The sequence below is a fragment of the Gobio gobio genome, assembly GCF_949357685.1.
Source record: "Gobio gobio genome assembly, chromosome: 13".
NCBI lineage: Eukaryota > Metazoa > Chordata > Actinopteri > Cypriniformes > Gobionidae > Gobio > Gobio gobio.
Genome location: NC_137106.1, coordinates 31,824,941 through 31,841,591, shown reverse-complemented (window position 1 = coordinate 31,841,591; position 16,651 = coordinate 31,824,941). Strand labels below are relative to the sequence as shown.

The 16,651-nt window shown below is 38.9% G+C and overlaps 1 protein-coding gene across 14 annotated transcripts in view; it reads left to right on the top strand.

Moving 5' to 3' along the window:
• Positions 1-16,651, top strand: part of foxn3 (forkhead box N3) — a 122,434-nt gene that overhangs the window by 36,815 nt on the left and 68,968 nt on the right. For all 14 annotated transcript variants that reach the window (XM_079833576.1, XM_079833577.1, XM_079833578.1 and 11 more), the window contains one exon: positions 2,633-3,189. In XM_079833576.1, the coding sequence (XP_079689702.1) occupies positions 2,647-3,189 (543 nt within the window). In that variant the 5' untranslated portion in view covers positions 2,633-2,646. The remainder of the gene's footprint in view (positions 1-2,632; positions 3,190-16,651) is intronic.

The window sequence follows — 16,651 nt, the reverse complement described above, 5'->3', positions numbered from 1 at the left end:
TGAGAGCAAAGTGTTATAAATGTGTCAATTCATGTTCAAATGTCATGTGGCTAGTGCAAGAGCTTCAAAGTCACCCTCAGAGATAATCTCTCCCATTGCTTGTCTCTTTTTGAGCAAAAGACTTTGAAAATGTTTAAAAGACAGCAAATGTGATGGAAATTTGTTCAAAAATAAAGAATGGAAGCGAAAAGAGAATTCATGTCGTTACACTTCCTTATCCAATGATACCAAGTATTTTGCAAAAACTTTCTTTGATGTGGGAAATAATGGTCAAGAATGATGTTTCGGGTCTCTCGGGGCACTATTGGCAGTTGCCAGCAAATTAGGCCTAAACAGAGCCCTGCGTTGTCATGGCAACAGTGCAATTAAATTACTTTACTGTCAGCTGTAATATAATTTTCCTGTGCAGCGGCTCACGGGACCGGAGCGCCCCGTCGGAGAGTGAGTGAAATGAGCGCTCCTCATTGGAAAGATGCAGTACATTGATTTTTCATGAATGATTTTAGTGTCCGTGTTGCATTTCAATGTGCCGACGGCTAGTTTGAACAAGAGGCGATTTCGTTCCACTTCAAAATGCTGCCTTCCCCACAGCGCTGAAGTATAATATTTAAGTATTTCTCTATTCTGAAAGACAAGCAGTTTAAAGCTGAGGTCATGTAGTTTTAGAAAAACATAATCTGCTCTTTGAAGAGGAAGCTAAATGTTATATATATATTTCATATTTTGGCAGTATCATGTTTAAATGTTTGATGTGACTTTCTAGTAATTGCTTTTGCAGATGGACCCGGTTTGTTGAGTGAGACAGGAGAAACAGCGCCACATAAATTGATCTTTGTGACAGATCATGGGGAAGGTCACAGTCTGTTTTTCTGGTGTCATGTTCTGAGTATTTGATTCAGTGATTGACATGCCCCTATTATATCTTTCCCCTCTATCGCTCCCAGTTCTTGATGGGATAGTGTATTGAAATAGATCAGGGGTGCCCAATCCTGTTCCTGAAGATCTACCTCCCTGCTAAGTTCAGCTCCAGCCTTGATCAAACGCAAGTGAACCAGCTAATTAAGATCTTCAGGAGCACTTGATAATTACAGACAGGTGTGTAGTGTGTGTGATCAGGGTTGGAACTGAACTCTGGTAGATGGGGAGTCATTTTTAGGTTAGTAATACTATAGCTGTCATTTTGTTTTGTGGGAAAGTTACAAACTTAGCTCACGGATATTAATTAAATTATCCATAATTATTTAATCTAATTTTTTATTCTTATTTTGATAAATGGCCAGTTTGTATTAGCTCATGTAGAACTGAAATCATCATTATTATTAATTTTCAGCAAGTTCTCTTAACACAAATGTACTTTTGATATTTTAATTCGTTTCCCTCATTCCTACATTGCCTATCAGTCCTGGGATTTTGTAGGTCAGTGGATAAAGGCATGGATCAGCAATTTAATATAAAGTATGATTTAAAGTATGGTCTAGTGGTAATGTCGATCCATTTTCAATTGTAATATATTTTAAAATGTCATTTATTCCTGTGATTGCAAAACTAAATGCTGCCCATTATTGTTGTGTGGAACCGTTATTCATTCTTTGATAAATAGAAAGTTTAAAAGAACAGCATTTATTAGACATAGAAATCTTTTGTAACATTATAACTACATGTCTTTACTATCACATTTTATCATTATATAACATTTGTCACATTATATATGCATTGAGAATCTTTATTTTTATCTGTGTACAACTATAAAAAGAGCAACTGAGAGAACATAAAACAGACAGAGCAGATCAGTTGTAGATGACCTTGAGTATTATATTCCATTTACTTGAAATATTTCACACTATAGCAAGGCTTCTTCTGTTGCTCTCAGTAGCTGTTCTGAGAGCAGGCTGGCATGCCGTGCATTCTTGCTGTTGATGATTCTCAATGCCTCATTCTTTTTGTGCTCTTGATTGTCTTGTCCCTTGGATGGAAGTAAGGGCTTTCTACTGTGAACTGAACATCAAGTGATCTTAGGCTATGTCTACATTAATCCGGAAACATTTGAAAACTGCATTTTTGCTTCAATACGCTCTTCGTCCACAATAGCAATTTCAAACGTTTTCCAGAAGTTTCTCATCTAGACTGAAATGTTGGAAAATGATGAATTCCCCTTACTGCACATGCGTAAACCGTCATAAAAGCTCACTGAGATGATACAGACGGAAAAGACATCATAAAGTTTTCTTGCTATTCTTCTGGCAGGATCATTTTATTTAGTAAAATATCTCACCATTCACTGATGCGTCCAGGTCGCACTTATTCACACTAGTCCACACTACAAAGCAAAAACAAGTTTTTTAAATGTATCCACTTCGGAGAGCGTTTTCAAAAAGCTTTGTTTTCGTTAATAAAAATGCAGTCTCAGTGTGGATGGAAGTCCAAAAAAAATGTGTTTTCAAACGAAAATATATTAGTATGGAAAAGGCATTAATCAACCTTCAAGACAGTCAGTCTGTAAACTTCTACAATAAGATTGTGAAGTATGTGACGCCTGCTTCGTAGTCAATGACTCTGTTCCAAATGGTGCTCTTTATTTTCACCTTTGAAGTTCTGTGATTTGTAATCTTGTTCTCTTTGGTGTATTCCGTAGGAGCCTTGGTCTAAATGGGTCCGGTTATGCCTCCCAGTAAGAAGCCGGAAAGTTCCGGGGTCAGCGTCGCGAGCGGCCTGAGCCAATTCTATCACGCGAGCTCCATCACGCGCGCCCTACAGGAGGCAGAGGAAATGGACCTGGCTCTTCCGATCATTAAACTGGAGAAGGGAAGCGTGGAGGACGAGGAACTCACCAACCTCAACTGGCTCCACGAGAGCAAGAACCTGCTCAACAGCTTCGGTGACCCCGTGCTGAGAAGCGTCAGCCCTGTCCAGGACCTGGACGATGACACCCCACCGTCCCCGGCCCACTCAGATCTCCCTTACGACGCCAAGCAGAACCCGAACTGCAAACCTCCTTATTCGTTCAGCTGCCTCATCTTCATGGCCATAGAAGATGCCCCTTCCAAGAGACTGCCAGTTAAAGACATATACAACTGGATCCTGGAACACTTTCCTTACTTTGCCAACGCCCCCACGGGGTGGAAGAACTCAGTCAGGCACAATCTGTCCCTCAATAAGTGCTTTAAGAAGGTGGACAAGGACAGGAGTCAGGTAAGGATGCCAAGATCATTCTGCATCAATCTTTAATCGCACAGTGGGAAGTGCTTTACTCTAGTTTTCATTTAATTTTTGCACTTTTTATTCTCCTTTACTCTTTTTTATAGTAGTAGTAGGAATTACACTGCTGTTTATCAAATTGTATTGCATTTAGCTTTAGAAGGAAAGATGTGGCAATAAGTAAATGCACCTACCTAAAGTTTTTTTTTTTTTTTGGTCAAGTATCGCTGGGAATTCCAGTTCATTTGCAATGAAGGTTCGTCGATGAACCAATTCATAACATGATTTACCAATCAATTTGATTATTTTTCCCTCGCAATTTGTTTTAAAATAAGAAATAAATACTTTTTAATTATTTAATTACACCGATCAGGCATAACATTATGACCTATTCCTAATATTGTGTTGGTCCCCCTTTTGCTGCCAAAACAGCCCTGACCCATCAAGGCATGGACTCCACTAGACCCCTGAAGGTGTGCTGTGGTATCTGGCTCCAAGATATTAGAAGCAGATCCTTTAAGTCCTGTGAGTTACAAGGTGGGGCCTCCATGGATCGGACTTGTTTGTTCAGTACATCCCACAGAGGCTCGATTGGATTGAGATTTGGGGAATTTGGAGGCCAAGTCAACACCTCAAACTCGCCCCCCATGTGTATCATTGAGCCTTGGCCGCCCATGACCCTGTCGCCGGTTCACCACTGTTCCTTCCTTGGACCACTTTTGATAGATACTGAACACTGCAGACTGGGAAGAGCTGCAATTTTGGAGATGCTCTGACCCAGTCGTCTAGCCATCACAATTTGGCCCTTGTCAAACTCGCTCAAATCCTTACGCTTGCCCATTTTTCTTGCTTCTAACACGTGAACTTTAAGGACAAAATGTTAACTTGCTGCCTAATGTATCCCAGCACCTAACAGGTGCCATGATGAAGAGATAATCAGTGTTATTCACTTCATGTGTCATAATGTTATGCCTGATCTGTATGTGTGTATAACTTTTTATTACTAACTTTAAGTGTAAAGTTATATGTTAAGTTGATGCGGTCACCCTACTGATACAGTGAGCTTTCATTTTATTTTATTTTTATGTAATTTATTTTTCAGTGTTAGTTCATGATATCTAATTAATTTGCTAATGTTAATGAATTGTAAAAATTTTTAACCAAATTTTATGATTATATAATTAGAAAGGTTTTGTCGGCTTAATTTAACTTGATTTTTTCTGCAAGATTTTAGCTTGCATTTCAGCTAACTACTTTTTCAAAAGAGGCTTCAAAAATCTGTGCTGCAGGAGTGTGCTGAATACATCAATATTTAGGGTGAGACTTGTTATCTCGGTTTTAATATGGGTAAATGTTGATTGAATTGATTCCTGTGAGAGAACATTTTATAATTGTTTGATAAAAGGATGAAGCTTATGAATTGGGACTCATTAGATGCTTATTGAGTATTGATTGATTCTTGTCAAAGGCTGTTAAATGCATTCCTGCGCGTGCGTATCATTTTGAGAGTACGCTGTGTGTGTACCAGTGCGTGTGCTTAGGGTGTGCATGTGTCTGCAAGTTAGTCAGAACAGTAAAGCCATTCCATGTGACTCTTACAGTTCACTGCCATCTGGTCCCTGGCTGTGGAGCAAAGAATTTTTTCTGTATATGTGTCTCCATAGAAACAGCTTTGCAGTTGACATGGAAAGTAAGCTGTTGCTGTAGCAACAGAGAAACTGATGTGTTTGTGTGTGTATGTGTGTGAGAAAGTGCTCTGGCTGGGAATGGCTAATCCAAAGATGGCAATATAGTGGGCTGCCGCTGCCCCTCCGTGTCACTCAATTAACCCCTTCACTCCTGCCGCAACAATAACAACACTTCCGTGACTTTTCCATTAAGAGTGATTTTTTTTTTCTTCTTTCTTTTCTTTGTTTGCCATGAACTAAATATTTGAGCTTTGAGGGACTTGATCCACATGTTCTTTGTTTATTATAATGGTGACTTAATATTGAATTTAAATTAAATTTTAAATCTTGGATCGGGGGTGTTTTTCATCTCCTGTGATGACAATATCCATGCTATTCACCCAACTCGAGATATCCTTTTAAATGTGCTCATCTAATTTTATTTAAATGCAAAATTTTATTTCCATGTTGAGATTTACAGGGTTGAGTTGTTATTTCTTTATTCAGCTGAAATGTGCTAGTTTTGAGCCCTGGGCTTTTTGGAATTAAAGGTTTCTTTTTTTTCCCTTTTCTTTATTGCTCAAAGAATGTTTCATGGAAGTTGAATCATCTTTATTATATACTTTGGAAATGCATGCAAACAAAAACAATATATTTTCTGAACAAAATGTGAAGTGGTTCTTGCCTGTTCTTGGCTGCTTGGGCATTTTTATGGTGATCTTTGTTGTTGTTCATAGATACTAGGGTGTTGCTAGATGGTTAATAAGGTGATCTAGGTACAGTAGTTGTTGGATGTTGCAAAATTTGCAATTACGATGCTAGGGTGTTCATAATTAAATCTTGCTAGGCGTTTCTAGTGTGATCTAGGTGGTTGCTGGATGGTACTTGCATGTGCAAAACTTGCCGCCATGATGTTAGGGTGTTGTGCATTGTTACTAGGGAGTTGCAAGGTGGCTTCTAAGGTGATCTAGGTGATTGCTGAATGGTGTTGCATGTGCAAAACTTGCAACCATGATGATTGGGTGTTGTGAATGGATTCTAAGGTGTTGTTAGACAATTTCTAGTGTGATCTAGGTGGTTACTGGATGGTGTTGCATGTGAAAAGTGCCATGATGCTAGTAGGGGTGCTGTGAATTATTACTAGGGCATTGCTAGGTAAACTTGGTGGTTGCTAGGGAGTTGCTTACTGTGCCAGGCCAAAAGCCCCAAAGACCCTATAGCCGCTTTTCTACTGTCAGGCCAAAAGCAGGCGTGCTAGTGCGTGCCAGGGCCAGTCGCGTTTCCACTGTCACTTCCGGGGCTTCCTCGGGGCCAACGGCCAGGGTTTTTTGCCCTGCAGAATACCTTGGTCCAAAGCGGGCTAGCTCAGGCTTGAGGAATGGTTACAAACAGAGGCGGAGTTTATCTGTGTGTCTGAAGACGGCAGCCCCAAAGGAGGATTTCATATACCAGCTAACATCAGCATTAAAGGGATAGTTCACCCAAAAATGAAAATTAGATGTTATCTGCTTACCCCCAGGCATTCCAAGATGTAGGTGTCTTTGTTTCTTCTGTAGAACACAAATGAAGATTTTTAACTCCAACCGTTGGAGTGTGCCAGTAGAGTATGAGAGCTATGGGAGTAAATAGCGAGCGCGCCTTCACTTCCGGTACACGATATGGCATATCTCAATGGGAAACAAGCGATGGAAGTGATCTCTTGCGCGTATCTCTACGCCATAGGGCTGTACGATTAATCGAAAAATAACCGAAACCGACATCCAGAACCTCTAACCGACGTATTTTTCCCATGTTGGTTATTTCGGTTTTCACGTGACTCCGCCCCTTCAGTCACATCAAGTACAGTTTGCAGGCAAACAGAGAGGTGCAGGAGCAGTTATCTGTGTTTATAGATGCCCACAATCACTATAGTAACTGCATGTTTTACACAGTTTATATACAGGTCAGTTAATCGCCGTTCTTATAGCCTATACGCGCTGCCACCGACACACACACACACACACACACACACACAGAAGGCACACACAAGCCCCGAAGCCAGATCGCTTTCACTTTCGTGCTCATAAAGTTTGTCAAGTAAATGCGTTTAAAGTCTTGCCAGTTTCAACATTTAAAGCAATTGTGCACTATTCAAAAACAACAATACGTATCCGTTCAGTGCTCAGCTTCTTTCTGTGACACAGAGAGCCGAGCGCGCGCACCCTGAAGGGCAGACCTCTTTCACCTGCATCCTCACAAAGCTTTGTCATTTGTATGTGTTTTAAGCCCTGCCAGTTTGAACATTAAAGCGAGTTTAGACCATCAGATGTGTATTATGTTGAACTAATGCCTGATATAGGCTATTGTGACAAATTAACACTCAGACAGAAGCTTGCACATCACGTGAAGATTGCGCGCATAGAGCAGCGCAGAAACGCAGTGTCAACACTGTCCTGTGACTAAAGTAAAGTCACTAAAGTAGATTAGAAACTCAACCGTTATAGCATATATTTTAATACCTTTGAATTAAGTAGCCTACAAACCACAGCTTCATAATGAATGGAGACAGTATGAGTAATTCACACACACACAATCACTCTCTCATTAATGCAGTCAAATAAATGTAGCCTAATGTAAGCCTACTGTGTCAATTTATCTGTATCTGATGCACAACAAACAGAAATCTGCCTCATAGACAATAACTGCTGAAAGAGAACTGTTTCCTTCAAGTGTTTTAAAATCACAAAGAAATGCACTTTTTCATTAGAAAAAAAAATTCCACCTTTTAATAGTAGAAAATATTTACAGTACAAACCTTACCAGGAACTTACTTACTTACGAGGGCAAAAAATGAAAAAAAAGAGAGCAAAATAATCGTTCATTAATCGTAATCGAGGTAAAATGTTCAATTGATCGAGGTTTTTATTTTTGGTCAAATCGTTACAGCCCTTCTACGCCATATTGTGTAATTTGACCTCACTTACAGGCAGGGATGGCGCGAGGACGGCTGAAGTACATCGTGTTTTATTTGAGGTAAAAAATGATATAAATACTGTTCGGTTTCTCACACAAACCGATCGTTTCGTGTCTAAAGACATCAATGTATCGTCACGAGCCGCAGGGTTTAATATGGATTCGTATGTCTATGTTGTTTTACTCCCATAGCGCTCATACTCTAAAATGTTCCCATTCACATGCATTATACGACTGGCACACTGCAACGGTTGGAGTTAAAAATCTTCATTTGTGTTCTACTGAAGAAACAAAGACACCTACATCTTGGATGCCCTGGGGGTAAGCAGATACATTTTCATTTTTGGGTGAACTATCCCTTTGAAGACTTTTAAAATCCTTTCAGCCCAACTCACTTTCAGACAGCAGCTAGTGTCTGAACTCTGAAACAACTTCTGTTTGTGATCCGAGGTGGATTCTGATCACATATAAAGCAGAAATAGTGATGCATAACACTATTTGCTTAAACCATTACCATAGTAAACATGGTAAATACGGCTGCTTGAAGAAATCCGACAAATCATATAGGCTATCAAAGTTAGGTATTTTATACCGGACTGTCTGATATCCATATTTAGCTCCACATAATATGTCATACAATAAAGCTACTCCAGTTTTTCCTCTGACTGAAAATATAACTGTATTGGTACTGTCACTGGAGAGAGTGCTAAAGCGGCCCAGGACATATTTGTGGTGGAAAATTTGTAGAAATGATCATTCTTTCTAAATGTGATGTAAACATACTGTCCTGTGACTACAAATAAACAGAAACAGATGCGACTGAATAAGTATGTGTCCTTTCTTTTGTGAAATAACGGTAAACGCCACTTATGTGACTAATGCGCGATCTCGACTCAGATTAATTCATTATCATTAATGTATCACTTATTATTTTAAAACTGGTAAAATATTGATGCTTGGGTTTTACATCTTTAAGTAAACAACAAAAATGCCAACAAACAGCTGTTTTTATCATGTTTGTTTTATGATCTCGCTAGTTTCCAGTGATTTCTTTCTGATTAGTTTTCTGATAAAACCCATTTGTTGGTGAAATGATGGATTAGAGAGGTGGGTTTTAGTGAAGTGCTGCAGAGCTTCTGGCCCGACGGTGGAAACGTAGCGTAGTTTTGGGCTTGGTGCTACAGGTCCGAGGCTATTAGCCCAGTCCGGCCCTTTGAAAGCCCTGACTAGCACTGGGCAGACAGTCAGAAGGCGCCTTATGATTCCCTAGTTCTTAATTATGGTCTCTCATTCGGTGTGTGTATCAGGTTTTTTTTCTTTTATTGTCTGCCAGATCCTTACTTAGATTGCTTAGAAAATGCTGAAGTTTAATACTTAGGCTTAGGGGTTTGTTAAATTCCTCAAGTCTTGGTATGATAAATAGTAACAGTAATGACTGCCTTTGCAAACACCACTAATTTTTCATGACAACAGTAATGGGGGTAATGCGCAACAAACTTACGTATTCTGTAAAACAGGTTCCGGTTCAGGTCTTTTGTATGTGCTTTGTTAAATAGGCTATATAATCGTTTTACTCAAGATACCTTCAAAGGAGCTTCCAAAGTTGAGCATAACTGATGTCTATCACATATGCATTGCAGATTGATATCTAAAAGCTTTTCTTCTACTCACTAACATTCAGATATTAAAGTTGAATAAAACGTCAACAATAAAAAATAATTAGCAAGGTAAGCTGATTCCCTTAAAGTCCATATATTGACATGTATCTTTAGATATCACCATCAGTTCATACTGCTTTAATACTTTCTCCTGTTTGTTCATGTGACTTAAAGCCTATAAACAAGGGTCTTCAACCTGGGGTCCGCTGCTGTGTAGGGGGTCCGCCAATTCATGTTTGATCACAGATCATTTTTGTTAACTTAAAAACATGGGTACAACTTTTTTTGTTTGTTAATTAAAAACGGGGGTAAAGTCATCACAAAGTCAAATTTAAATATAAGCACCCTCAAATGAAAGCAAGAGCTCCCTCAGCTGATACTGTAATAATATCATACTGGCGAAACAGATTTGGTGCTCTGGAGAATGTCAAATGTTTCTATTTACATGTTTTTGCTGCAGCGAGAAATGTAGCCAATCACAAGGATATTTGTTGGTATCTTGAACACAATGGCCAATCAGGGGTGTTTAATTTAGTCAGAATCCACTCACCGCTCAAAACGTGTTTTTGTTCAAATGCTGAGTCACAAATCCTCTCATTAACAAACAAAGACATGATGTAAGAGATTTATTATTAGACAATGTTACTGATTTTATTGGAACTTTGTGAGATTGCGAACTGAGATGAGTGACAGCTTTTTGCTGACTGTAAAGGGAGCAGTCTTTGCACTCTTTCGAGGCTGTAGCCAATCCATTGAATGAAAGTTTTGTTTTTCATGCTGCTTAATATGTAGCTCTGTTTGACACATTTTGTATCGGGGGTCTCTATCGCAAGGACCAAGGGGTCCTTGCCCTGAAAAACGTTGGAAGACCCCTGCTATAAAACATCAGAGCGTCGGTTAAGTCAAGAGTTGTTTGTTTCCTACTTGAAAAAAAAGTTTCTGTTAGGTCACAAAGTCATGATGAGCCGTATGTCTGTTCATTTGGTATTTGATTTAATTTTTCTAGCCTCATTGGCCTACTTAATGAATGAGATGACTATTTTAAGTCTGTTTTAATTTCAGATTCATTGTGGATTTGCTATGCAATCATGCATCACTCTACATAATGAGACAGTAAGGGGCAAATTAAACTAGCAAAATAAGAGTCTGAATAAACAAACATTTGATAGATGCGCAATCCCCAGGGGTTTACAAAGGAATAATTAATTTCGGCCAAGAGGAGAATCAAATTAAGAGATCCAGACCTCAAGAAAATGTTGTTTTTGCTTTTTACGGATTGAGAATGAGCTGCACCCACTGCTAGCATCATTTGCACATGCTGTCTGCACTGTTTTAGCACCAGATTCACAAAGGAATTATGCAAATCAGGTGACAGTGCAAATGTGGCAACAAAATTAGTGTTGCATGGGGCAGTTGCACCTTATTCACGTAAATGTGCCTAGTCAATGTCTAAAAGACAACAAAAGGTATAATTTTTCACACTGGGGTCTTAAAATTACTGCTTCAGTAATCACTAAAAATGTGTACAAACAAAACCATTCTCTCTTTACAGAATCTTTACCGAATGATGGCCAAAACTTTACTGATGAATTTTATGAAGTTTATTGTTCGTCACACAAAAGATGGAGCGTCTGTATTCACTCCAGAAAATCACCATAAGAGCTGAATAAAACACAGTACAAGAGGTGCACATTAAAGCTACACTGTGTAACTTTTTTAGTTTATTCTTAGCTAAAAACACTTAGTTCTTTCAAAAATATATGTGTTCATTAATGTATATTTACTTCTTTCAAGTAATAAAGTATTCTCGTAAGTTTATAATATGCCATTGAAAATACATACGGGTGAGGGGTTCAAATGCGGGTCGCCATGTTGCCCCTCCATCTTGAAAGTATATTAGCTAAAGAGGGACATACCTGTAAATTCAAGCTTCGCCTTTCGCGTTTTAACACTCGATGGCACCGTGTCGAATGTGGACGAGGTTGAACTGGAAGCCATGTTAATCTTGGACTAAATCGGCCACCGTAGGAGTTAAGACGAAATCGGAATTGAGAGAAACAGAAACTAATATTCACTGGATGGTCATATACCTTTTAACCGCTAGATGGGGGAAAATATCACACAGTGTAGCTTTAAAGTCTAATCCATAAACTCTCTCTCTCTCCCTTGCATTATCATCAGCATACACAGCAAATTAAACAAAAACACTCTTTACAACTAACAGTAAACAAATATATACAGACCTTCTTTTGTCTTTTCAGGGGGTGCTAATAAACTGGTAAACTTAACAACTCTAAATAATAAACTATTATAAAGTGCATGCTCTCCCTTTCATTACTGTCATGACCAGTATAGCTCTGAGCCCTCGTTTATCAACATTGCGTAGAAAAGGTTCTATATTTCGTCCTACGAATGAAATTTAGAATGTGCCTAAGTACAAGAAAATTCATGTTTATCACAGTACTTACGCACATGAGTAAGCAATCATTGTCGATAAATCCCACATGTGCTCGTTCACGTTCACGGTCATTAGCATTTGGAAACGCCTCCAATGAACCATATATGGTGACAACACTTCCCTATGAAAATCACGTGATTGTGTTTTTTCCACACCGCAATAATGGCAAAGGGAGCAAAGAAGAGGAACTTCACAAACACAGAATGAGTCGTGCAATGACGTTTAACAACAACAAATTTGCATCACAAATGATTTGCGTGTTAACAGAATGAAACCCTTTTCTATTTACATAATTCAATTTGTTGGTTGATGGTGCTTTTCTGGCGATGTAGGTGCAGTCTATGGCTCCAATAATGTTTGGGAATCTGGCGATTTTAAAAGCCCCATTTTATTTCAGCTTGTCGAGGATTTTGGTAAGGGAACTGGATGTAGGTTGGGTCCAAGGAAATATTTGCATCCAACATTGGTCACAGCTGTCTTCTGTAGGGTTTGAAACCAATTACGCATCATGTTTATCGCTATTCTACCACTAGATTATCTGCGTAAGCATGCTCAGAGGTGTGCTTATATTTACACACATTTCTACGTATAAGTACAAGTTGGCAAATCCCACACTTTGCGTGAAACTGTTCTTATGCACTCACTACGCACAGATCTGTGCGTACGCACCGTTGATAAATGAGGCCCCTGGAGACTATAAGCTGGATAAAGAACAGTTGGTACTGATCCATCTTTGAGCTTGAACTTTTTAGCAAAATCTGCCTTGAATTTCCCCTCGTTCAGGCAATGCACCTGCTTACAAGACATTTTCGCCACTATAGCTGCTCCAGCACAGAGTAAATGGCGTACAGTATAGTATAATAGATCCCATTCCTACGTCAGAAGGGGAGAGAAATCTGAGCGGCTTGTAGAAAAAGGCTTACGAAAACAAAGTTACTGGGTTGTCCTTTTTCGTGTTTTCCGGGTTGGTAGATGCACCGGGGACCCGATTAACACACTTAAACACTGATATGTCATGATAAATCATATATTTTTAAGATTTCAATTTTGATAGCAGTAAATATTATCGTTCCAACATGATTTAATTATTAAAATTATTTGAGTTATTGAATTCTTTTCCTGTACCTCCATTAGTAGAGTATGGCACTAGCAGCACAAAGGTCATAGGTTTGTTTCCTAGGGAATGCACATACAGATATACTTTAGATAAATCTGCTTTTGGATAAATATTTCTATTCATATTTAATGCTTTTACGTTGCATTCAAGGTACATTTTATCAGTTTATACATTCCCTGGAAATCAAACTCACGACCTTGGTATAACTGGGAATGTTAAATAATCCATGGTTTTGCACTGAAATTCTGTGCGCCAGAGTGGTGCAAACTCTTTAGTGGTTTCATGCGTGCATGTTCTTATAATGCACAGTGACTGTTGAAGAGTGAGTGCTCTAGAAATGACACCCTGTCATTTGTTTCCATGGCACTGTTGTGAACACAGGATCTGAACTTGGCACCTGAGTGGTGGTTATATGGGTGGATCTCCAAAGCTCTTGTGTCCCTTAACAAGACTTTCACATACAGGCACATGCATCGGTGTTTATACATAGAGAGAGCTTTGATGATTAATGTGTCTTTTCCATTGTTGATGTCATTTCCATAGCAACAGAACGAGGTTACACAAGGTTTGCAGTTGAACAGGTAACAGCGGAGTCGTTTATGAAGAAACACAGGATGGAAGAGCACGCTATTGGCATTTCCAGTTACGGGAAGCGTTTAAGCACTGTAATGGTGATGTTCTGGCTGTTTGATTGAGTTTGGAAGTTTAATAATTTAAAGATCAGTGTGTCAGAAATATATATATCTCACTCTCTGTTTCTCTTTCTCTGATCCTCGCTCTCAAATCCCCATCTATATGGATCCATGAAGGGTTACGCCGATAACGCTGATCCGTGTGACACGGTTTATCCCTCGCTCTGAAAACCAGGTTGATGTAAGATAAAGCCGGCCTGCACACTGACATGTTCCCTGGCCAGCTGTTATGTTCCCTGTGGACAGATGTTGGTTGCGAGGGAAGCTGTGGGAGATTTGCACGCAAACCTCTTTTTGACGTCACCAGCCCGCCTAACTATCGTAGGCTGCACAGTGTTACCAAGGGTTACGCGACCGCTCCCCAGGGATCCTAACGCTGACACCACAGTATCTGCCGATCAATAGCAGACGCGAAGCCGAGCGCTGACTCTCAAGGTGTCAGCACCTTCCGGAATCTGAATCTTTAACTTCCTCTTAATGAGAGCAAGATGAAGATTTAACTCTAGAAAGTAATTTGTTGCTTGGTGACATCCAAGCATGGGTTTATTCCAACGATTTGGCAGCACAGATGAGACTAGCCTTGATGATAAGAAGGGAAACTTTGGGGAACTTTATGGACCTGTGAACGTTTTTATGTTTATTGTCAGTTGTGATGATAGAGAAAATGAAAGAGCATTCCGTCTTCACTTGACTCATGACCACTGTAAACGTACAATAAAACATTCACTCTCTGATTTTTATAGTGTTTTATATCTGCTCTAATGCTTGTAAGAAACCATTATTAGCACCGTGCATCATGCAAAAGGAAAGCAATAGTTCAGCCGAAACATGAAAAATCCCTAATCTGGAAAACCAGATTAGTCAGATTCATGAACAATGAATTTAGTCATATTTTATGAACTTAATAAAAAAATAATTGAAAAAACGATTAAAAATTGTAATAATATTACTGTTTTTACTGCAATTTTGATTAAATAAATGCAGTCTTGGTAAGCATAAAATACGTCTTTCAGAAATAATGACCAAACTTTTAAATGGTACTGAACATGCATTGAAATAACAACCTGTACAATTATTCCAAATGTGTCCTTTTGTGTCTCAAAACAGAATAAAGGTCAAATAGAACGGCATGAGGGTTGAGTAAATAATTACAGAAATGTAATTTGCTGGGCATCCATTCCTTGAAAGCACAACCTAGCACAATTGCACTACTCCTCGGATCGTGTTGGGACTACCGCTTTTAACAAGACTAACGTGGAACAGATGAAAAGATAATTGCAGCTAATGCTGTCATTTCAGCTGTACAATTGAGCAATTTTAGAGATTGCTTGACTTGTCTGTTAGTCTGTTACCGATATAGCCCCATGAGTGCTTCATCATTAGGTCTTTTCACCGACAGAGCAGTGTGTCTGAATTCGTGTCTGTCAGGTTGAGAAGTGTTGTTAAATGAGATAATCTGTGTGTGAGAAATCTTTACCATCTGATTATGGAAATCAGCGTCTTTTGTCAATTGTCTGTGCCTTTTGGCGGAGCTTCAGGTACCTGATATGCAAGTGAACCTCAGCAGTCCTCACTGATCATGCCCGTAGGCCTTGGGGGGGGTGGTGGATTGGGTTTCGAACAAACCACCCCTAACTGCCCAAGGTCCAGAATTTAAGTCCGTTTTTTGTAATAAACAGGTGTTATTTTAAGTAATGACGGCCAATAATTAGAATTTTTCTATTTCTCTATTTTTCCGATGTGTAGGCTATAAAAGTTGTGAAATAATTGCCTATAGTATTACTTTAATGCAGCAGATATTGCACAGCACCAAGATCTTCTCATCTGAGCTGCCTGCGGTCTATCACTGCTCGTCAACGTCAAAACATTTAAGAGGACCAATCAAAACAAAGTAGGCGGGCTTTATGTTCACTGAAGCAGCTGAGTGCAAATTCCAGCGCGACGCTTCAGTAAACGCTCATAAAGTGCGAGATAAGATGTAAGTAGCTAAACTAAACATGTCATATTTGGCAGCTGTTTTAGGAATGAAATGTTATACCGATAAAAATTATCAGGCAAACTAATAAACCTTTGTCTAATTTTGCCATTTTTAATTTAAAATAGGTGTATAAATACGTATATAATTTACATGAATTAAGGTAATAATTAGCAACTGTCAATGTGAGAGGACAAGAAACATTAACGAATCCGTTTTCTTCATATAATGCATACGATTAATAATGAATGTGTACATATTGTCAATGAATTTAAAAAAAAAATCTTAGAAAGTGATTAATAAAAACTATTCTAAATATCAATTGACCCTATGTTTTGTTGACTGCTTTAGGAGGGGAAGAGAGGGCAAGATAAGGAGAATGAGAGAAAAAGAAAGAGTGATGGAGATGAGGAGAGAGCAGGAATTGACAAATAATTTACTGCCCACTGACTTAGTTTTAAAGCTATTTCTCATAATTTGTTTGGCCTTCAAACGTCTTAAAATGCACATATGTAGATCAGAGAAATCACATTTTTTCTGTGCTGTGTGTGTGCTGCAAAGTATAAGCCAAATAATTAAAGCACCTTTGTTTCCTGACAAATTATACGTTAGTGATCCTACAAATGTACATTTAGTGACTTGTTCAAAACTTTCACAACATGATACAAACACATGTTAGCTTCTAGTTCTTTCACGTGAATTCGTGATTGAAACTTTGTGGGGAAGTTTTGATTATCCATGCCAAATAACAGTATGTGTTTGCACTGAAAAAAGTGGTACATGATCTTGGTTAGTAATTTGACAACATTGTAGTAAATATTATGTGAAAAGGGTCCACTTTTTGGAAAAAAAGACCCCCCCCCTCCCCCCCCTACGGGGCTGCTGATAGGCTACGGGGCTGCTGATATCTGTGTGTCTGTTTGTCTCCCTCCACAAC